General features: G+C 43.4%; 1 protein-coding gene across 3 annotated transcripts in view; it reads right to left on the bottom strand.

Annotated features, from left to right (window-relative positions):
• Nucleotides 1-22851, bottom strand: part of KIAA0319L (KIAA0319 like) — a 52921-nt gene that overhangs the window by 16015 nt on the left and 14055 nt on the right. Inside the window, exons 1-8 of one of the 3 annotated variants that reach the window (XM_073317782.2) lie at nt 21715-21806; nt 16242-16966; nt 9856-10150; nt 6606-6707; nt 5214-5311; nt 3934-4021; nt 1879-1971; nt 981-1113 (exon numbers count right to left, since the gene is read on the bottom strand). In XM_073317782.2, coding sequence (XP_073173883.2) covers nt 981-1113; nt 1879-1971; nt 3934-4021; nt 5214-5311; nt 6606-6707; nt 9856-10150; nt 16242-16966; nt 21715-21763 — 1583 coding nt within the window. In that variant the 5' untranslated portion in view covers nt 21764-21806. Of the gene's footprint in view, nt 1-980; nt 1114-1878; nt 1972-3933; nt 4022-5213; nt 5312-6605; nt 6708-9855; nt 10151-16241; nt 16967-21714; nt 21807-22851 lie in introns of those variants that run through there. The other 2 variants (XM_073317781.2, XM_073317783.2) reach the window with 2 other exon arrangements.

Here is a 22851-nt window from a genome sequence, read left to right as displayed (position 1 = left end):
TTTGCCTTTGAGGGGGAGGGGGAGCAAACACAGTTTAAGTCAACTGTGCACTTGCAAAATGAGTATCACAGAAACGTGTAATTATAAGGGCAGAGCAAGGCATTCCACAACCAAATCCACCCCCTCCTAATATCTATCAGCTAGTTACAAATGCAAAGAAATCCCCACGAAACAAGATTTTTCCAACACGCTGTTAAAGTCACACCCATTGTACTGAAAATCCAGAGCTCCTGCCAGTTTTAAAAGCATATGTTCATTTCAGGTATTTATCATTACACCCCACCATTAATCGTGTGGTGATAGCATTCCTTCTTAAGCAGAAAAAAGGCACAAAGTGGAACAGTCTTCTACTAAACCTTCAACCCCAGCGTGTACCAGGTAACACACATTACGCCACCGTATATAAAAGGTATTGTTCTGTTCATGTGTGTATGAGTTATATCAGGTGTCATTTTATTAATTAGATCCACTGCTGTGTTTAGCACTGATGCCACAGCAAATTATAGATCAAAGGAAATAAATATACCCTCCTTTTTCCAAGCAGATGTCAAAATAAAGTCAACTGCTACATAACTATCCAGAGATTTGTATAAATACGTAAGTCTAAAAACAATTTTTCACTAGTGAACACATTACATTTAGAGAGAATACTGTATTTAACTAATCAATTTCCTCCTGAATGTAGAATAATCTATTTTTGTATTTTAAGACATTTTAGTAGCTCTGTTATACTAAATTCTCCTTTTCCTGCCATGGTCTTATATGAATTCTACAAGTTAAAAAAAAAAAGAAAAAAGTCAGCCAGCTATTTTTTAATCTTTACTCAAGTGAAATATAGTATAAACCTCTATTTGCAACTGACCAGAAAGTTCCTGGATTTGTTCTGCTATCTTTTGCAACCCAGACTGATGTAATCAGGTATAAAACTAAAGAGATTCATATGGAACCTGGACTAATGAACTGCTATATGTAAAACTTACCTGAATGTGTAATTCCCAGGTACCAAGTTGGTCAGTTTCAATATGGCAGTGTCAGTCGATACCTTCTCTTCCCTTAGTGGCCCCTTCAATTCTTCCCAATGGAAACTGACAATTTTATCATCATCAGTGCTTTCTAATTCAATTAAAAAAACATGAGTTAGGAATCTGGCTTTATGAGGGCACATTTCAAATAAAGAGCTTTAATTTGTTCTTTACACACAAGTTTGGAGAGTGGAGTTTCTTGTCCCAGTCTCTAGTTGTAGATCTTTCTCTATTATACTGGTTTGGTCAAATTGCATATGCCATACACTGTTTTTGTAGACACACACATCCCACATTTCCCAGGAAAAAGATACTGGTTTTTGGCAGGCAATGAGACAAAACTGAACAAGTTTAAAAGGAAAGCTTGGCAGAGCTTCAACAACAACAACAAAATCAATAGCGCTTATGCTGGTTAATTGATATGCTTGCAGCTTAACACACAAGGCCACCAATTTTGAATAGACTCATTTGATTCTTTGTACTTCAGTTGAAACCAGGAAATATAGTTGGGCTGTAACTCTTCTGCGTCGTCCTGTTTCAGTGGACTCCCCGGGGCAAGTGCCCCCAGGAGGGGGACCTTGTATTTAAGCCAGTGTGTGCAGAATGGAGAGAGAAATTGGCAATAACGACCAGTAGCTGTGCTGTCCTTGCCTCAAGCTAACAGGAATTATAGGGAAAGCCTAAAAAATAATTAGGATGAGTTAACCAAGTCCCCAGGTTACGAACTGGTTCTTTCCACAGAAATGTGGCACAAAGGGACACATCTATTCCATCTTAACGTGACACAGAGTCTGCTCATTGCCAGAGTGGACAGCCAGCCTCAGCTTGCTGGATTACATGTGATTAGGGTACTCACGGCTGCCATCGATGACAGTAGAGGTGGTCGGCAGTGAAATCTCTTGGGATTGTGGTGACACAATAGCCACAGGAGGCTGATTCACACGAGGCTCTGCAACAACAACAGCGCTGTGACAATGTTGTTTACAGGCAGATCAATGGTACAAACATAAAACAAGGAACTCTGCAAAACTGTTCAGATTGTCCACTAGGGGCTGCTAAAGTAAGACATGCAACACACTCCTTCCACTCTTTGCAACCCTATGCCCACTCAGTTTGCTGATAGAATTGCCTCGATGATCCAGCCTCAGAAAGTCCAAGAGAAGAGAGGTCCAAAGTACAGTTGCGAGGCATGGTCACTCCCCTAGACTGCTGATAACAACAACAGGTCTGTGATAATCCTGCAATGATTACAGCTCCCAGCCCTGATCTTCCTTGGGATTGGACACTGCACAATCCAGTTATTTACACATCAACCTGAGGTGGTGTGCTACAGATGGTGGGTTCTAAAATAAAGAAGGGAACAAGCAGGCTATGACATGAAGCCAGGGCTCACATAGGGATTATGATATCGTCTTGTCACGTCACCTCTAGAGCATCCGGCATTCAGAATGTGGTGTTTTCTAACAGGCTGGCACCTGTGATCACTTAAATGAGTTCAGCCACTACTCTGAAAAAGGAGCAATTTAACAAATCTGCTAGGTGAGCTACAGGTTCACTGTTTACACTCAAATTGACCTGAGAAAATACGTAGTCTAAGGCAGTGGTTCTCAACCAGGAGTCCACAAGCAGGTTTCAGGGGGTCCGCCAAGCAGGACCAATGTTAGACTTGCTGGGGCCCAGGGCAGAAAGCTGGAGTCGCACTGAATAGGGCTGGAGCCTGGGGCCCTGAGCCAGCCACCTGGGGCTGAAGCAGAAGCCTGAGCAACTTAGCTTCACGGTGCTCCCTGTGGCATAGGGCCATGGACAATTGCCCAGCTTGCTACCCCTTAACGCCAGCTCTGGCTTTTATAGGCAGAAAACCAGTTACTGTGGCATCGGTGGGCCGTGGAGTTTTTAGAGCATGTTTGGGGGGGGTGGTGTCTCCGAAAGAAAAAGGTTGACAACCCCTGGTCTAAGGGGACATCCAATAATATTTTAAAGCCTACATCTACCCTCTTACAAATTTTTGGGGAGGCGAGAATACTGCTTTTTCTTACAAAGTTCAAGGGAAAAAGGTTTCATAGATTTCATAGAATATCAAGGTTAGAAGGGACCTTAGGAGGTCATCTAGTCCAACCCCCTGCTCAAAGCAGGACCAATCCCCAATTTTTGCCCCAGATCCCTAAATGGCCCCCTTAAGGATTGAACTCACAACCCTGGGTTTAGCAGGCCAATGCTCAAACCACTGAGCTAGCTCAAGAAAAGGTTCTCTTGTATAAACAAGGGAGACACAGAATGTTCAATGTACTTGCAAGAACGGGTCAGGGAGTTCAAAACTCTGATCTGCTGAAGCCCAACCTAACATCCCTCAACCTTTTCCCCCTCTGGAAGCAGTCCTTTATCTGGAAACAAAGACTTCGCCAACAATATTTCACAGAGTTTATTGTATACACAACATAAGCCTGCTGCACAAACAAAATCTTTGTAAAGTATCCTGTTGCCTAGAATGAGATTTGATTTAAACTGGCTGCAGATGGGGCTGATACTTATTACTATAAGGGGAAAAACCCAAGGAGCTTCAAAGCACAGGCTTCATCTCCCATCCCTGCTGCCCTAGGTTTTATCCCTGATGCAACTAGTCTCTGTTGGAGTGGTGCTTTTCCCAGGAGCACGAGTTTGCTAAGTATTTCTGCAGCAGTGCTCCAGTCCTTTCATCGTATGATATTAGTTTTCAATAGGTTTGCACTCAGGATAGCATAGCTATGTATACAGGAGGTAGTTTTTCATTTCAGAAAGTAATTTCTTTCTCTCTCATACATCCCCCCCAATGAATTCTTACTATATTAAGACAAAACTAAGCCCAGCAAACAAAATACCATAATACAGCTGCCAAATTAAACTTGTAGGGACACAATCCAGCCACTGAACTTACTTGGGTTAACTGTCACATTCACGTAACCTTCCCCATGTGCTTTTCCCCCATCAACTATTACTTTGAATTCATACAGACCAACGGTGAGCTGGAAAGGAAATGGAAGAAGTTACACAACTTCAAGGCAGTGACAATCTGCCAGGAGCCATTAAGAGGTCAGACTATCATCTTGCATCCTGATACATTGTTAGCAGCACAGAGCAGAGGAAACTATGTTGTGGTCCATATATGCAAGGCAGAGGGTTCTGCTCCAAGGCAACTTGAGGCATCTTTTGTCTCAACAACTCCATCATAAATTAAAAGGCTGATATTTCCCATTGCTACTGATGATATAGGGCTCTCAACCAGGCTAGATTTTCTAGCAATACCTGACGACCAACAGAAGAGGCATTACAGAGCTCAATTCAGGTCTCCTGGCCAAAACACAGGGCCTATTTAAGAGGTGAGAAAAAGTTTACATAGGGGATCCTCCTCCATTCAGCCTTCATGGACAAACGGATTTTGCCCATAATATGGTTCAGCCAAGGGTCCCTTCACTTCTCTAAACCCCCAAAAGTCTGTAATTGCATGTGTGTGCGCAGAAGAAATGGTTAAATGCTGAGGCTATAAGCTGGATGGCAACTGTGGGGCTGAGGGGGGGGAGGGACCCTGCGTGGTGCTACGGCTAAAGCTCTGGTCTTTCTGAGTGCAGTGCTGGAGCAGAATTGATGCTTCTCACAGGAATCTCCCAGTAAAAGCAGCATTACATTTTCATGCACTGTTTAAAATAGCCCTCTTGTTAAAGATTCCCCACATCTCTGTGGAAAAGAATGATCCTTTCAATTTGCTATAAAACACCTTAAAAGCAAAGGCCAGGGAGCTAGTGTCATTAATAACTGTGCAGCACCCCAAATCCTGGCAAGACAGGGGAGTGTGTAAAAGGGAGCTTTAAAAATAATCTAACCACAGACCAGCTTCAGGGGAAAAGCAATCAAGGCATTCTCTTGAATTTTATTGTTAGCTGCCATTTTAGAGTTTTACATTCTGCTCATAGACAGCATTGAGGCTCTTAAATCTGTCCATTCTTTATCACAGGTTTTACTGCACTACATTCAGCTCTTTATAAAACATTTATCTAAAAGTCTTTGGCTGAAACACCGGCAGCCTGCCTGTCATGCAATTTCCTATTCATTCTGAAATAGCGTGCAAGTCCTTGGTGGCTGACAAGGTCTCTGCCTTCTCTGCTAGAGTGTGTCACCCTGCATTACACACAGCAGGATACTAAGCAGTCAGAGCTTCACCTTAGATAACTTGAGGGTCTGGGAGTGTTTGCCTTCCATCTCTCCACTGTAGTCTTTTGGGTGAGTAATCAGCCCCCAGTCATAGGAGTAGCTGGTTCCTAAAGAAAGGAAAATTTCAGAGTCCACACAATTAAAGGAGCGTTTAAAAAAAAAAAAAAAGAGGCAAGTGCAGGAGCTCAGATTCCCATCAACTGGCATTGAAGACCCACTAACTCCTCACAGAAAATGTTGAGGTGACAATCACTCCCAAACCTGCTCTCTCTGGAGACTACACACCTGCAGTGTCTGTATTTCTGCTCCTTGCTCTTATAGGAGGCAGCAAGGTCTAATGGCTAGGACAAGGGACTCACTGGAAGACGATGGTCAAATTGTATTTTTCTATGCCTCAGCTAATTCCCCTGTAAAAAAACTTCATCACCTTTAGGTAGAACTCAGACTCTCAGCTGAAGCACAATATGTAACTGCAAAGCATTATTATTATTAGGACAAAGGATGTTTATATTTCAGGTGGAGGAAATAAACAAGAACAGCTGAGTTCAAGGAGCAAGTCTCTCATCTGTTTGCAAACACTGTAATGCAATGTCACAGTACAGTTCTGTAAAAGTTATGTTGTCAGAGATGTAGGACTTCAGTTTAGTGGAGAAAGAGTTCTCAAGAAAGCAAGATTCCATTTCCGTGCAAACTTCCATCCCAGTGAACAGCAAAATGCTCTCTGGATTAACGGTTTTCCAGAGTATTCTGTAATATGTCAGCAGTCAGCTAGAGGAAGGTCTACAGTCTGGCAATCCAGGACAACAAAAACTCACTCCAGACCAGTAAAATATTTTCACTGCCCATGGGGTAAACTGCTGACCCGGATTAAAAATTCCTGATCAGTACATCAGATCTTAAGCTGAAAATGAGACGTGGCCTTCTCTTTCTTTTAAACCCTGTCACTTCACTGAATTACTCCTAAGGCTCAGCTCAGCTATTTGTTCCTTCTTGTGCCTAAGTCTGTACGGCTACAAGAGAAAATTGTGACAGGCATGTGTGTGTGTCATTCAGCAAAAACTAACAACCATGTTGTCCTGCGAAGGGGAAAAATATTAATCTAAAACCAGGTTTTCCTCGCTTGCTCAGCAGTTCTTTAAAACAATGGTCTTCTCTCAGAGATTGTCACACACTCACGAGCAAGAAGAATATCCTCATTCTTGCTGAGCGAAAACAAGTCTCAGCAGAACTTACTGCATTCAGCTCCTCATTTCTGACCCAGACCATACTGCCATGTGAACTGTAGAGAAGGACTACATTTAGATGGGAGAGTTTCAAGATTTTCCCTATTTAACAAGGCACTTATCTCTTGTTTGTCACTTCATCATCACCGCGCATTTAGAGCTCCCAATGAAGTCTTACCCGTTGGTGGTTCAGGAAGGACAAATGCATTTAACTGAACTTCATTCTTTGGCAGGGTCACTTGGACATTGTTTCCTGCAGAAACTACCAGCTCCTTCATAACTGTTAAAAGGAACAGGAAAAAAATTACATACATAAAGAGAACTTCGGCTTCTGAGCTTGTGGAATAAAAGCCAGCTACAAAATAGCTGTATTTTGCAAACATCCCATCACTCAGTGCCACTTCAGGTTTCTGTCTAGTAGCTGAATGCAGAAACACTAAGGGGCCTTCACAATTGTGAGGGAAGCCTAGAATTATTCAGTTACACAGTGTCTCCAAAGAGAGGGAGGTAACTGCTGCTGCTTTTCTGAGGAGCTGAAATGGGACCCTCTTGCTCTGTACAGAGACCTCTATTCAACCCGGTCCAACAGGGATGAGAAGGACTCAGCAGATAGGTTTTCAGGAAAGAACCCAGATGCTCTTGTATGGAAGGGGGAAGACAAGAACTGCTATTTACTGAACTGCAATTTCAGATCTTTACAGATATATGAAGAATTCAAAGTATTCTCAGCTGAAAAAAATAAAAGCTTCTTGCAGGCTAACAGATTTTCTAAAACAAGCTGCACACATTCCACTTTCATGCTTTTCTCACCCTAAATACAAGGGTGTTTCACTTTGATTTTTCCTCTCATTTCTTAATCAGGAAGAAAAGATCAGCAGCATTTCTCATCCATTTCTTTACAAAGCTGACTCATAAGAACGGCCATACTGAATCAGACCAAAGGTCCATCTAGCCCAGTATCCTGTCTTCCGACAGTGGCCAATGCCAGATGCCCTACAGGGAATGAACAGAACAGGTCATCATCAAGTGATTCATCCCCTGTCACCCATTCCCAGCTTCTGGCAAACAGAGGCTAGGGACACCATCCCTGCACATCCTGGCTAATAGCCATTGATGGGCCTATCCTCCATTAATTTATCTAGTTCTTTTTTTAATCTGGGCCTATCCTCCATTAATTTATCTAGTTCTTTTTTTAATCCTGTTATAGTTTTCATCTTCACAACATCCTCTGGCAAGGAATTCCTCAGGTTGACTGTGTGTTGTGTGAAAAAATACTTCCTTTTGTTTGTTTTAAACCTGCTGCCTATTAATTTCATTGGGTGACACCCTAGTTCTTGTGTTAAGAGAAGGAAAAATAACACTTCCTTATTTATTTTCTCCACAAAAGTCATGATTTTATAGATCTCTATCATATCCCCCCTTAGTCGTCTCTCTTCCAAGCTGAAAAGTCCCAGTCTTATTAATCGCTCCTCATATGGCAGCCATTCCATACCCCTAACAATTTCTGTTGCCCTTTCCTAAACCTTTCCAATTCCAATATATCTTTTTTGAGATGGGGCAACCACATCTGCATGCAGAATTCAAGATGTGGGCGTACTGTGGATTTATAGAGGCAATATGATATTTTCCGTCTTATTATCTATCCCTTTTTTAATGATTCCCAATGTTCTGTTTGCTTTTTTGACTGTCCATTTTTGGACTTGCACATTGAGTGGATGTTTTCAGAGAACTATCCACAATGACTCCAAGATCTCTCTCGAGGGTTAACAGCTAATTTAGACCCCATCATTTTATATGTACAGAGAGATGAAAAGAGAGGACTAATTTTGTTCTTAAAGGTGACTTGATAAAGGTAGGGGAAAATGGGATTTGTGGCCTTTTCTGGTTCTTTACTATGTACAAAGACCTGAAAGGCAATTACTTTTCTCAGAGTATTTTTTGCTCTCCCCACATTTTTTAAAAAAATCTCGGGGGGGGGGGAGGGGAACACATTAAGAAAAAGAAGTCTGTTCTTCCCTGAGACCTTATTGGGATCTCAGAGTGGTACACTGGGAGCTATTTTAAAAAGTTAGGGAGGCTGAATATTTAAACTCTCATCTGTTTATTAGTTAAATAGTTAATGAAAGAAACCCAGAACAAAAGTTCTAAAAGAGTAAAACTTCCTTCTCCTCTCAATTACTTAACCTCTTGCGATGTCACAATTCCACTAGTTCTCCAATCACACAGACTGTCTCCCAGAGGAAAAGGAGATCTGGATTTTTAACAGAAAAAATGCCTCCACCCCTTTTTTGAAAATAACTTTTCAGGTTTTCTTTATACTTCATAAAAGAGCAGCAAGACGCCAGTCAAATGTTTGCCTATGAAGGTCACTTTTCAGACATTGAAGAATATATAAACTCCAACACTAGTGGGGGGAGGAATTTATTAAAAAAAGATTAGTAAACCGGTTAGTTCAGATAGCCAATTGGCTTTTTGCCAATTATCGAAGTACATAGCATTTCCTTTCCGCTAAGCCATCTGTTCCATTTTCAGGGGCAAAATACACCCTAAATTTATAAGAATTCAGCTTTGGGTCTTTCCAAGAACTGAATTTAGTGAATTTTGTTGTACTGCAGCTAGTCACACCAGGTGAGCAACACACAATGCCCTGTGTATATGCACAGATCCTCACAGAAGAAGCTAGTGAGTCAAGTTTGGTTTATCCTAGTGTTGTTTGTGGTTCTTTTGTTATTTTACACATTCTGTAATGATCACCCTTAGGAATACCTGTGTAATGATCACCTTTAGGAACACCTGTGTGAATGGAAACATGACACTCTGCTGCACAGTAAGACATGGCTAACGGCCAAGAGTACTGCTTCTGCATGACTGAACTATACGTTGACATTTCCGGGGGGGAAGTCATACCCCATTATGGGCAACCACCTTACCAAATCAAATGAGGGATTTCCACTCAGCTTGATGGAGGGCCATGTACTGTAGATAGTTGCTGAAACAAGGTTTCATGCCACTACATCTTATGTCAGATCTCTATTCCCATTACAGTACCGGAGACATTATCACTCCTTCTGAGCTGCACTTGGAGAAAAGATTCAGTAGACATATAGAGATCTGTAATTCCAAATCAGGATCCCATCCCATAGCCTCACAGTCTCTGCCAGGGGCCCCAATGGGCCGTTCAGGGATTGTCATGGGACTATACCAGAAGCCCTCAGGAGGGCCTATGGTATGGGACCCATGCCAGGACCCCCAGGATGGGTCAAAGGCCCCAACCAACATACATGTTGGAAGAGGACCCCCCAATACTCTCTTGGAGAAACTATTCAGGTACTGCCCCACAGTGGTAGCTTTACTGTGGTTTAATGTCTCATCAGTCTCTCAGTGGGATATTCTGGTTTTGGAAGGTGCTGCGGAGTAAACACACTCACCTGGCACTGGCGTAGGGGTGCTTGATGACATGGCAGAGATAGCCTGGACGGTGGTAACACTGTTGTTGGTGGGGACACCGGTGGGCAGAGTGGTAATGGTCTGCACCTTCATCGTGTTTTTCCCCTGCAGAGCACTGATCGTAGGGAGAGTCTCCTCTAAGGAAAGAGGCTGGATGGAAGTGTCGTTTGACTGCTTGGGTTTCTCAGCTTTGCCAGTGGCAGTCAAACCCAGCGCTATGGGGCTGGAGAACGTAGCCAGCACTGGGAGTTCTGATGTGGATGTTCCTGCATGAGCCTGGAAAGAAGAGAATGTCTCAATCTGAAACTGGATGCCAATTTAGTTTTCAAACTCAAACGGACCCCAAATTCCCCTCATATCTGCACAGTATCAAATGCCTGCAAGATATTCACACGTTCCTCCTAAAATTAGGGAGGAACGAAGCCCCCTATACCTATTCTCCTATTGATATGAAGCTTTTGCAGCTCCCTCCCCTTTCTTCCAACATGGCTACTATCTGTTTTTGCCCACCCTCACTTCCCCCTTGGCTCTTTCTCCAGAATAGCTAGGTTGTTTCCAGCTCAGCTGCACATAGCTTAGTCCCTTTATATCTACATACATCAGCTATTGTGGCATATCAGGTGCTATGGCAGACTCCATAGAAGACGCTGGGGTGTCTGTAAGTTTTAAATGAGCAGAGCGACAGCAGAATAAGCTGAAGACACTAAAGCAGGGAACCAGATTTCCCTCTGGTAATTTGTCCGTCACATAGTCCTATTTCTGAAGCTGCGATGTGGGCAGGTATGAAGGAGGAGGATTCTACCGGCATCTTTTTGATTTAAGAATCACTCATTGCAGCAGAGAGTTATTGATTTTAGACTGCCCCTAAAAGAGGTAATCCGTGCCTTGAACGACCTGCACTCAAACAGCCATGTGAACAACAGAAACTATTTGGGGAAGGGGGATCAGAAAGCTTGTACACATCCCCGCCCCGCATACCATGCGGCATGAGTCAGTTTATGACAAATAATCAAAGCAGACAAAAACAATTTCCTTTCTTTCATTAGAAATTCCTTCTACAGCACCTAGCTCCACTCTGGTTAGTAGCCTGCAAGGTAACTCCCGGACATTTCAACTTTAACTGGGTTTATCTGTAGAGTACCTCTGCATTAGTTGAGCAAATGCGGTTTCAATAATATCTGCTGAACACTTAAAATGCAGCACTTCACCATCTTTGATTTGGAACCAGTTTTGTAACTGAATTACCCCATCATTGACTCAACTGGTACAGTTGGGTCAAAAGGTCAAACCAAAGAAAGGCACTCATGACTTTAATACCACGTTACTGGCATTCAGTCTGGGCAATGGACACTGCAGAACTGCATTGCCACGCGTCCTGGTAGCTAGATTAGACTAGAGAGAACATTTTAATACCACAGGTAAAAAAAAAAAAAAAAGGAGTACTTGTGGCACCTTAGAGACTAACCAATTTATTTGAGCATAAGCTTTCGTGAGCTACAGCTCACTTCATCAATGAAGCTGTAGCTCACGAAAGCTCATGCTCAAATAAATTGGTTAGTCTCTAAGGTGCCACAAGTACTCCTTTTCTTTTTGCGACTACAGACTAACACGGCTGTTACTCTGAAACAGGTAAAAAAGAAGCCCTTGAACATACACTCCGAAACAGCCAGCCAATGCTAATACCAGGGGAGGAAGGTTGGCCTTGTGGTTCAGGCTTTTCTGCAAAACTCCCTCTCCTTGCAGTGTTGGGTAGGTCACTTATACCTGCTCTGTCTCAGTCTCCTCATCCTCAATGCAAGGGTGAAGAACTATATTTGTTCCTGTGTTTAAAGTACTTTCAGCTCCATTGACAGAAGAGACAAGGGTAAAGCACTATTAATATTATGTGCAAAGAAAGATTCTCTCCACTTTCTTACCAGTTAACGGGCTCTCATGCTTCAGTGAAACTACAGATTCTTTGCACTAAAGAAGCTGGCAAATCTTGGGACATGCTACTCTGTAGCAGTCCTCATTCACAGTCTGAACATGGCCAACAGTAGCTTCTGTTAACATGCACAAATGGGCTTCCCTAACTGCGGGGGGGCAATAGCTGGCATGCATATTCCAATTCTGGCACCAGACCACCCAGCCACTAAGTACATTAATCAGAAGGGGTATTTCTGAATGGTTCTCCAGGCACTTGTGGATCACCGTGGGCATTTCACAGACATTAACGCAGGCTGGTCTGGAAAGGTGCACGACGCGTGCATCTTTCGGAACACTGGCCTGTTCAGGAAGCTGCAAGCAGGGACTTTCTTGATCACTGTAGGAGAAGTCGAAATGCCCACTCTGATCCTGGGAGACCCTGCCTACCCCTTAATGCCGTGGCTTATGAAGCCATATACGGGGAACCTTGACAGCAGCAAGGAGCGGTTCAACAACAGGCTGAGCAAATGCAGAATGACTGTTGAGTGTGCTTTTGGCCACTTAAAGGCCTGCTGGCACTGCCTCTATGAGAGGCTGGACCTGGCTGATGACAATATTCCTATGCTTACAGCCACATGCTGTACACTCCATAATGTTTGTGAAGGGAAGGGTGAAAGCTTCACTCAGGGCTGGACTGCTGAGGCTCAGAGCCTGGAGGCTGAATTTGAACAGTCAGAGACCAGGGCTATTAGAGGGGCGCAGTGCAGGGCCATAAGGATCAGGGATGCCTTGAGGCAGCAATCTGAAGCAGAAAGCCACTAACATAATGCTAGGAGGTGATTGGTGCAGACGATGCCCTGTGAAGGTTTAAGAAAATTGCCTGTTGCTTTGCAGGGCTCTGTTTGCTTTCAAACCAAAACAATTCTTTTATTAAAAACAACCACCGGAGGAGAGAGACAAATAAAAAAGCACGTCAGCACTGTGGGAGACAGGGGGAAGGGAGGGTCCCAGTAGGAGGTGGGGTCCTGTGAAAATTTGTATATGTCCAGGTATCATATGCAACCTTGTCCTTTGGAGTACAGTGCAGCGGGTACTGTACTTCAGCAGGGCTAAACTGCAGAAGGAGGGGTGTTGAGTGCAGTGGGTACTGGGACAGTGGACCGTGGACCCTGGACCGTGACAGGGCAGGAGTGGAACGCAGCGGGTACAGACTGGAGCCAGGAGATTGATAAGAGTGTGTTGGCAGTATCTGGAGGAGCATGGGGAAGAGTTTTGCGACAGCAGCTGTAGGGGTGGGCAGGCATGGAGCTGCTCGGTTTGCAGTGTTAGTAACGCCTGGAGTCTGTCCGCTTGGTGCTCCATAACCTTTAAGAGCCAGTCTGTGGCTTCGTTCTGGCGCACCGAGTTCTCCTTTCAGTTCCTCTTCTCACTGCCCCGCCACTCCTTCAATTCTTGTTTTTCAGCTGCGGAGTTTATCATGACATCACGCAGGAAGTCCTCTTTAGTTCTTCGTGGCCGCTTTCTAATTCTGTGCGGCCGATCAACCGGCGATAAGAAAGAGGGAGGCGAGGCTCCCAAGGTCATATCTGTGAAGCCAAAATGCAGCATTTTACAGAAGCAGTATTGTTTGCAACATACAGGCCACTGATTCAGTGATTTAAAACACAGCCACTACTCACATACCTGTCACTGACTGACTTACCCCAGGCAAGCACACATGAGCCACAAGACCCCCAAAATGGTGAGTAACCACAGGGGCACAGGAAATCAGTGTTCCAGGACCGTACTGTACTCTGGGCATGTGACTCTTGGGGAGAGCCAGCACTGTAGAGGGGGCCTTATCATTACTGTCCCCACATTTTCCACAGGCTGTGCTCATTATGGAAGATATCTTGCTGCTGAGGGTGAGCAGGGAATCAAGGGAGGGTCTTCTCCAAGACTGTGGCTTCTGCCCTGGACCTTATGCGGCTTGCCTGTGTGCAGCAATGTTCTCCCTCCCAGTGACGGTAGAGTGGCATGGGAAAGTTACCCTTAATGAGGCAAGAAAAAGCAGGTCTGCCAAAGAACCTGCAGCAGCGGATTGCCCAGTATTTCCATAAGAGTTTCGTGGAGATCTCTGAGGCAGATTCCCGTGAAGTGAGGGAGTCAATCAACACCTGGTTCTGCCTTTCAGACTAGGCATGTGGTGGTATGTGCATCATACGGACACAAGCCTACTTTCTGCAGCCCTCCTGCCCCCAACAACTCGCTTCAGTGATTCCCAAAATCAAAGCCACTTACCAGGCGCCTCCACTCCTGTTTGCGCTTTGCCAAGCTCTAACACTGGCTAGCCTCCTCCGGGGTAGAGAAGAGCTCCTGGCTGCATGCATCTCTGACTTCCGAGTCATCCTCTGCCTCTGGGTCCCCCTCCGCCTCCTCATCCAAGATTTCCTCCTCCTGGCTCAGTCCACTCTCGACTGGCATGCGAGCCACCGAAGCATCCACAGGGGCCTTTGCAGTGGAGGTGGGGTTGCCACCAAGTGTTGCGTCCAGCTCTTTTTAGAACCATGGGTGCAGCACCGAAGCGGCGGTTTGCCTCCCGCACCTTGTGGTAGGTGTTCCGCAGCTCCTTCACTTTCACCCTGCACTGCAATGTGTCCGGATCACGGCCCCTTTCCGTCATGCATCGTGACATCTGTCTGTATGTATCATAATTCCTACGGCTGGAGCGCAGCTGAGACTGGACAGCCTCCTCTCCCCAAATGCTGATGAGGTCCAGCAGCTCAACACTGTTCCAAGCAGGAGATTGTCTGGTGCATGGAGCAGGCATAATAACCTGGAAAGATGTGCTGAGACCACTGCATTTGACACCGAGCAAACAGGAAGGGGACTTTCAAAATTCCCAAGGAATTTAAGGGGTGGGGCTCTTGGTTGGTGACCTGAGGGCAGGGCAGTAGAGTTCAAACCGATGACCAGAGAGGCGAGAACAGGTATTGTGGGACACCTCCCGGAGGCCAACTGCAGCGCTGTAATCGACCAGGGTGTCTACACTGGCACTGCGGCGCTGTAGCCCCGGCACAGACAGCTGTACGCCTCTCACAGGGGTAGTTTTTTTACAGTATTGCAACTGCACAATTTCTGAGCACTAAGTGGCTTGGCAGTGTGTACAGAAACTTGCCAGTGTAGACAAGGCCTGAGAGAGACAAGAAAAGTTTAAGGTGAACTGTAGTGAAATCTCCCCAGAAGTCAGGTGCATGTGGCATGGGAGAATGAGATCACTGTTTAAGTCTCAATCTCCTATGAAATGCTAGATGAAGGAAAGGTTTCAGGAAGAACAGAAATACTGCAATATTGCAGGAGAGAGAGAAAACAAAGAGAAACTCATGAGTCACTCTTAAGTAGCATGAGGTTCTGGAAGATCAAACATTTGCAAATGCAAAGCTAAACCACAATGTTGTTTCACACACCTGGCTCTGGAATTTTCAGTGGTGTCCTTTGGCTCCACTCCACATCCTGTTCTGCAAGCTGGTGACGGATATCAGTCACAGCACTACCTAGCACCGTAAGATTTGCATAGCTGGAGTGGAACAGATTCTCTTAAGCCAGAATGTAACTACACGAGAAAGGAGCCCGCTGCAATAATCCCAAATCCTTGAAATACGGCAGGAGATATTCAAGCAATGTAGCTTCCTAACGTATGATTCACTCTGCAACACCACTCCTATTAGGGACTCTACAATGCCTATGATCAGACCCTTTGCACATATAACAAAGAGCACCTAGTATTTCAAACACGTCTATTTCTGTTTAGATCAGACGACATCTGGAAATACTGTACTGACTTCTCATTTTTTTGGAATAGAAGCCCAAATGATCCTCATTTATCCACTGCTAATGTAAACCCTTATGAACTTCTGAGTATGAAAGAATGAGTCTTAAAAAAAAAATTAAGACTTCAGAACAGTTACAGAGTAAAGTTGATCTGAAGACACATGACAAAATAGTAAAGATTTGTAGAGTAATATGCTGAATTGATCCAGAATTCAACACTCTTCTTATAGAAAGCTACTTATTTTATTTTGTGGGTCAACCAGATATATTATGGGTAACTGACTCCAACACACATGCACTTCCCTGCCTTTTGCTGGTTACTTCACACCCACCAGACATCTCTCCTTCTTACCGCTCACTTTTAGGATGTGTATTATATGGGGCAGGAAGCAGTCTGCCTGTCATCTTTTTTCCAAGAGCCAAAGGGCTAATGAAATTAAATCAAATCCTACCCCAATTCAGAGAAACACTACTGCCCCATCTCCCTGCAAAGAGGCTGATAGTACATTTCTGAAGGTGCCTTCTAAGTGTTCTTAATATGAAGCCTGCATAATAAATGACAACCAGAAGGATGCTCAACTCATACCAGTTACGATTGACACTAGCAACAGAGACAGTCCATTCACATTCCCATTTCTTTCCATACACTTACCCTTAGAGAGCTGCTACCAGTTGGATCACTCAGTCCACTCACACTATTGCTCTCAGGAAAGGCAAGGCTTTTGTTTTTCTGTTCTCTTGAGTCTGCTCCATTTTGCAGTGAAGTTTTCTCTCGAGTTGCATGGTCACTGGGAACATACACCTCCCTCAATGAAGGCCTAGATTCTGGGTTATCCTTCAGATCAATTTTACTCAAGCTGCTCTTAGATTTGCTGTCCAAGGTACCGGATGGCAGATTTTCAGCATTCCCCCTGGTGGGTATATCTGTTTTATCCCGTTTCAGCAAGCCCCTCCTGTCATTTGCCAAGTGCTGTTTTTGCGTCAACAGCTCCCAGAAGGACCTTCGCAGTCTCTTTTTCGCTTGGACTGGCATGTGCCAATCCAACAATTTGTGAAGCAGAGTCTCCACCTCACCTTCAGACTGAGAGCTTAAGGAGTGCTCTGTAGTTTTCAATTTCTTTAGAAACACCAAAACGGAATCTGAGGAGTCAGTCCTGTTTGCCTGACACTGATGGGGAATCATGCAGTTCACCTGGATACACATCTTTTCCAACAGCCAAAAGGCATCACAGCTGGGGCTCTGGCAGCAAGCAGCCTGACATGACTGGGCAGTGTGAAATCCCTTCAGAAGCTGTAGCTGGTGATCTTCCCATGATCTCAAATGGCCACCAAACAGGACCCTCTCTGGCTGGCACACGGCTCTGTTCCAGTTTGCATCTGGGAAGGAGGCAGAGTAGAAAAGAAAAGACAATTCAAAATGCTGTAAAGTGACTAACAGTTAATCCTTGGCACTGCCAAAGAGTATTCAGAGTACAGGAGTGAGCTCAGAGCAAGGAACCAGAAGGCAGGACTCCTGGGTTCTAGAACTTGCTCTACTGACTGCATATGACCGTAGGCAAGTCACTACATCTCTCTGTGCCTCAGTTTCCCTCTCTAAATCAAAACAGCAACTTACCCCATTCATAGGGTCATCATGAGGTTAAATTCCTTTAGCTTGTAACTCTCTGGAAGGTATCACAGAAGGGCAAAGTAATACTAGGCAGCACACCTAGTTTCTGATAGGGGCTGGAGTTGCCTCAGTGAACAGTTCGGGCTGGTAAATCCATCTCTCTACACCGAGGCCCCTTTTGGATTAAAAAACTCCCACAGCACAAAGATACAAATGTTATTTGTCATCAGAGGCACCAGAATCAAGCTTTCCACCACCAGCTATGGGCCGCACCAACATAACAGCAACACAAGTAGACTGACCAAATCTGAGTACATCACTTCTGACAGCTGAAGTATAAAAGCAGCTTATATTATTTTAAGGATCCCTGAATTTTTAACCCCCCCCCCTTTGATTTTCTAAATTACCATTTTACTTAAAGTCAGAACTCAAAAGGGGATTTTATAAATCATCATGTCAGGCAACATGGTGGCAAACCAAGCTAGGGGGATAATCTGGCCAGGCCACTACTCTGTGGAAGATGCAGCCACGTTCCAGAGATTCTTGTCAGAATGAGGGAACTTCAACCACAGTAACTAGTGCTGAGTTCTAAGACTTCAGCATAGCATGGGGTAGCAAGAATTTAAATGACCTTCCATTCTCAACCCAGTTGACATCTGCTTTGAGTAAAAATGTGGACAGTTGAGTTATGAGAAGCAGTGTGGTCTAGTGGTTAGATCAAAGTCATGAATCTTGGGTTCCATTCCTGGATCTGCTTTTAAAAAGCTGCACAACCTTGGATTCACTACTCAATCTCAGTGCCTCAATATATGCATCTGCAAAACAGCATTAGAGTTTACCGAGGTCACAGGTGCATTAAGGCTACAATAATGCTTGTAAAGCACCACATAAATATTAATAAGATTAATACTCTTTTCTGCATCTTGAAATGAAGACGTACACACTCATGTCCCTCACCTACTGAGGTGTAGTGACCTGTAGCAAACAGATTCAGTTCTGGCAATAGTACGGTAAACATTTTAAACACACGGGGGCTCTTCCGTATCCAGAGCTGCTTGCCTGCTTATGTATGGTAAGCTCAGTGTATAAGGGCTCTGAAGCCCAAGTCAATGCAGAGTTGCTTTCCTGCTGCAGATACTCTGCATAAAGAATGTTTAGGTTGACTGACTGCAGCACAAGCCTTGGCTAATGAGATGTTCTAACCTTGTACTGAAGAGACTAAACATTTTAAGTTTAAGTTATCAGCTGCGCAGTGCACCTTGGGCCAGAGTTCTTTCCCCGTTGTCAGTCCCATTGAGTCCATCTGACAAGTACAATAGGTGCAAAATATTCAGTCCACCCACTACACCACTGTGCAGTGTGGTCACATCATCAACCATAAGTAACACAACGAGATACTTCCTAAATTTTTCTAATCAAAATAAGCTTTACTATATAGCTTCATTAAAAAAAAGAGAAGAGAAGAAAAAGTTACAACTACCATGAGAAATAGGTTTAGCTTTACATGCCGTATAAAAATGTATTCAGGAGAGGTCACGTGCTTTAGTGGACTCAGAATGGGACTGGAAGCCAGATTTTCAAAGTCCTAATTCTGGCTGTGCCATGACTCTTTCTGTGGTCCATGGGAAATCGCTTCATTTATCTGTGGCTCAGGTTCCCCACAGGGGAGCTATTACTTGCAGAAATGTTGCAAAGATTTACACTTTCACAGAAGCAAACTTTTTAATTTAGAGAGTAAAAGTCTATTCTGATGAAGAGGTAGAGAAGACATGTTGTATAGAGGTGCTGATTAATGCTCCATTAGACAAGGCCAAGATGGTGAGAAAATTCCCTTTTAGGAAAGGTGATAAAACAGACCATTATGATTTTATTTGGAAGCAGTTTCTGGAGGATTACTGGGAGCAGATGCCTCTGTGGTGATTATTATTCCCACACCTCTGCCCCTCCTTCCAAGCCTCCTCTCCCCCATACACAAGGGGGTCTGGCATTCATACTGCCTTCTTCTAGGATGTGTATTCTCTTGTAATAAGTGGTTGCCGCTTTATTGTAAGTACATTTGTGTGAAATTTCAATTAAATAAAACCACAGGAATCCCAGCTACAAAGTCATGTGAATCAATCACTGCTCCTCATGAGCAAGCGCAGGTTCCACTGTCTAAACAAAGTTGCTTGGTAATCCAAGAACGATGCGGTATGGTTGTGTATCAATTGTTATCAGAGGACGATCACATTTTCCTGTAGGGGGGCGGTAACAATAGTTGAGTCAACAGCTTGAAGTCTGCATCTCTTCATGCAGAACAATGATTAAAACTCAAGATTAAAATATTATAGTAGGATTCAAACATAATATAGTAGCCTGTCTAGAAGGCACTTTCTGTTATAGTCTATTAGATTTAAACCAGCAAGCTCTACAGTCTACACATACTGAGAAATTTATACACAGACCCCCATATGCCGGCTATTCACTTATGACTGAGGATCATGCACAGTTTGCTGCCATGGGGAAAGGACCAAATACTCTCAGAAAGCCACCAGCAACTGAAAAGGTTTAGAGAGCATTGTTAGCTGGTAATGTGTATGGATTTCCAGGCTTTGGGACAAGGGTAAATAACCAGTCAACATTCTTTGCTGAACTAGCTCTCTACTGTAGATTGGCATCACATACAGAGGGCCAGAAACTTGTAACGATCTTGGAACACCAAAGTGCTTCCCTCACTGAGGAGAAAACAGTTTCCTCCTAGTGTACCATTTACATAATATAATATTGCTAAAAATGCGAAGGGGAGCTAGGTTTTTACAAAAATGCATCTCAGGGACTCAACGTGCATGTCAATTAGCAACAGTGTACTTAAGGCATGCAAAGGGAGAGAATGGAGAGGAATTATGTAGGGTAATTCAAGAGAGCATAATGAACAGTAATGAAATGAAATTGAGAAAGGGAAAATCAAGTATATCCAGAACAGTTCCGCACAAGGGAAGGACTAGACTTCTTGTTGGGACATTTAATACTAAAATGGATGATCTACTAGAAAATAGAGGATAGGGAACAACCCCATGTTAGTCCCTCTCAAGTGTCGTGGCAGAACTTAGTACTGAAGAGAACTAAGATTCTGATTTGATATAAAGGAGCTGCAGCAGATACAAAAAAAAACAAAACCATTTATCCAAGTCCTTGCAGACTTTCACTTACCCTGAAACAAACATACTGAGCAAAGATACAAGTTGCTGCAGACACACCAGCTTTTATCAATTCACATCTAAGCCATGTTGGAATATTTCCAACAGACTACAGCTGCAGGTGGATACTTTTACTAAGACTTTTATAGGGAGAACAGAAGACTTGTAAGCAGAACTTTAATGTGAGAAACCTGCATTCAGAAGGTCCGATTTGGAAAAAATTCTAAGCAAAGGTTGAGACCCCTCCTTGACTCAAAGTCATAAAATAAAGAACATGAGTAGCATGTGAACAGATACTTGGACTTGCTCAAATATGGGTGATTTGAGTCAGACTGAGTCAGGTTAGCAAAGTCACCCATTGTGCTTCCCTGAAAAAGAAAAAGGTGAGAGTGCCTCATGGAAGTTGATTAAAACCACTTTGGCTTTAGGTAGGGAAACAAATGAGCAAGGTGGGGAAATGTCTGAAATCTGGAATTTTCACTTTTTTGGGAGACAAGGCCTCCCCAAACTGATTTCCACCTCTCTCTCTATGTCCTCCTGTTCGGACAACATATGATTTAGGCTGCAAAGGATCCACTTTAATGGGCTACACATTCCCCCTTCCTAACATATTGCTCCTTCCTGACCTGGAACAGCATCAGCACTGTTGTCCCACTCTGTATCAGGCTATTTGTAATACCATGTCTATGCAGAGGCCCCTTGGGAGTGCTGATTCTTCCCTCAATTGGACATCATGCCTGTCACCCCAGTAGCAACATGAAACACTCCTCTTCTCAGCTGGGACAAGTCACTGCCTTCTGCATGCTCCCCACCTCTGTGGGAAACAGAATATTTAGACTAAACCTTTGACCCCATGCCACCACTCAAATTAGCCTTAGGAACAAGTAGCTGTTTAAGTCTCCATTGTCTCTCTGTGCCTGGTCCACTCATCACTTGGGGCAACATCCCTCCCCAGCAGCGTGCCCAGAGAACTTCATAACTTGGTGATCACAAACTGTAAAGCTTGCCTGCCACCAATAGGTCTCTGAGGCTGTCCCTCTCCCCCTTCACACAACTTAAAAAAACAACAATTATTTATTTCGGTAAGGTGAAAAAATTAATATAAAGAATGCATCTGCCTGAGACCTTGTTTTTCACATTTCGGTCTGAAGCACGTTTTTTTTTTTTTTAAAATGACTAATGAATAACTAGAGGCTTTTGAATGGAAATGACTTGTATCAGCGATGTTTTAATAAGGCCACCTGTTTAAACCTTGAGGACTCTACAATGTTGAAAGCAGCTTCAGAGGGCAATTATTAAAGCAGGTGGGATTTTCTGCTCCAAGTGGAGTAGATTACTACCTTTTCTTGAGGCTAGGCAGCAAGAAGGACAGTCCATCATGGTTTTCATCTCTATTTCACATACTACTCCATTAGTTCATATTAGTTCAAGCCACACCCAAAACTAACATGAGGTCTGCTACTATCACATAGTTCACCCTGCTTGCGTGTTCTAGTCCTTCCCCCAACCTGTGTCTGTCTTGTCTGATTAGACTGGAGGCTCCTCGGGCAAGTACCACTTAATACTCGAATTTGTACAGCACTCAGCACAATGAGGCACCTTTCTTGGTTGTCCCTTAGACACTGCTGTAATAAACATGATTAAGAATAATTTTATTAAAGTCTTTAAAACGTCATTTGTTAAAGAATCTAAACCCCAGGGATTTCAACACAAGATTTTGCCAAAAAACAAAAATTGATTAATTCTAAAATGAGAGGGTACTAGGTATTATACAATATGATGGCTTCTAGTAAGATAGTGGTCTTCGTATAGTACTTTTTAAAAAATAACCCATCAGTATTTATATGTATAAAAGGACACTAATTTATAGCTAAAATTTAGATTTAAACAATACATTCTGAAAAACCTACTTACATCATCTGCATTACATTTTTTAATTCAGTGAAGACAGCTTTCTTGGACATTAACCTCTCTCAAACAGCAACCAGAAACCTAACCACTGAAGCACTGCAAACCACAAAAAGAAAGACTAGAAAGCAAATATGAACAAAAAGTATTTTCATTAACCTACTTGCAGTGAAAACTGTGCATGGTGAAGACATGATATTGATAATGTGCCAAAAAAAATCAACTTTTAAATTAAGTGTTGAATTGTTTTTTGTTTTGTTTTTGTAAATCTTGCAGAGAAGGGAATACAAGGATGATTTAAGAAATCCTAATAAATTATCATCTGTCATCTCTGGCTTTTATTGGGAGTTACCCACTAGCCAAAACTGGTTGTTAGTCTCCCCTTTATAAAGGGCAGATAAAAGCCATAGGTGTACATTATAATTGCACATTACAACTAAAAAGTTTGAGAATGAATGGCTGTAAGACTTGTTGTTTGAAAACAATTTATTTAATGGACCCATTTATAGGACTTTTGGATTAAATGAAGTGGCAGTAAATTGGAATATACAGGAAATAACTCAGAGGGT

This window comes from Lepidochelys kempii, chromosome 19, assembly GCF_965140285.1.
Source record: "Lepidochelys kempii isolate rLepKem1 chromosome 19, rLepKem1.hap1, whole genome shotgun sequence".
Taxonomy (NCBI): domain Eukaryota; kingdom Metazoa; phylum Chordata; order Testudines; family Cheloniidae; genus Lepidochelys; species Lepidochelys kempii.
Note: the sequence above shows the minus strand (reverse complement) of the source record. Positions and strands in the feature narration are given on the sequence as shown.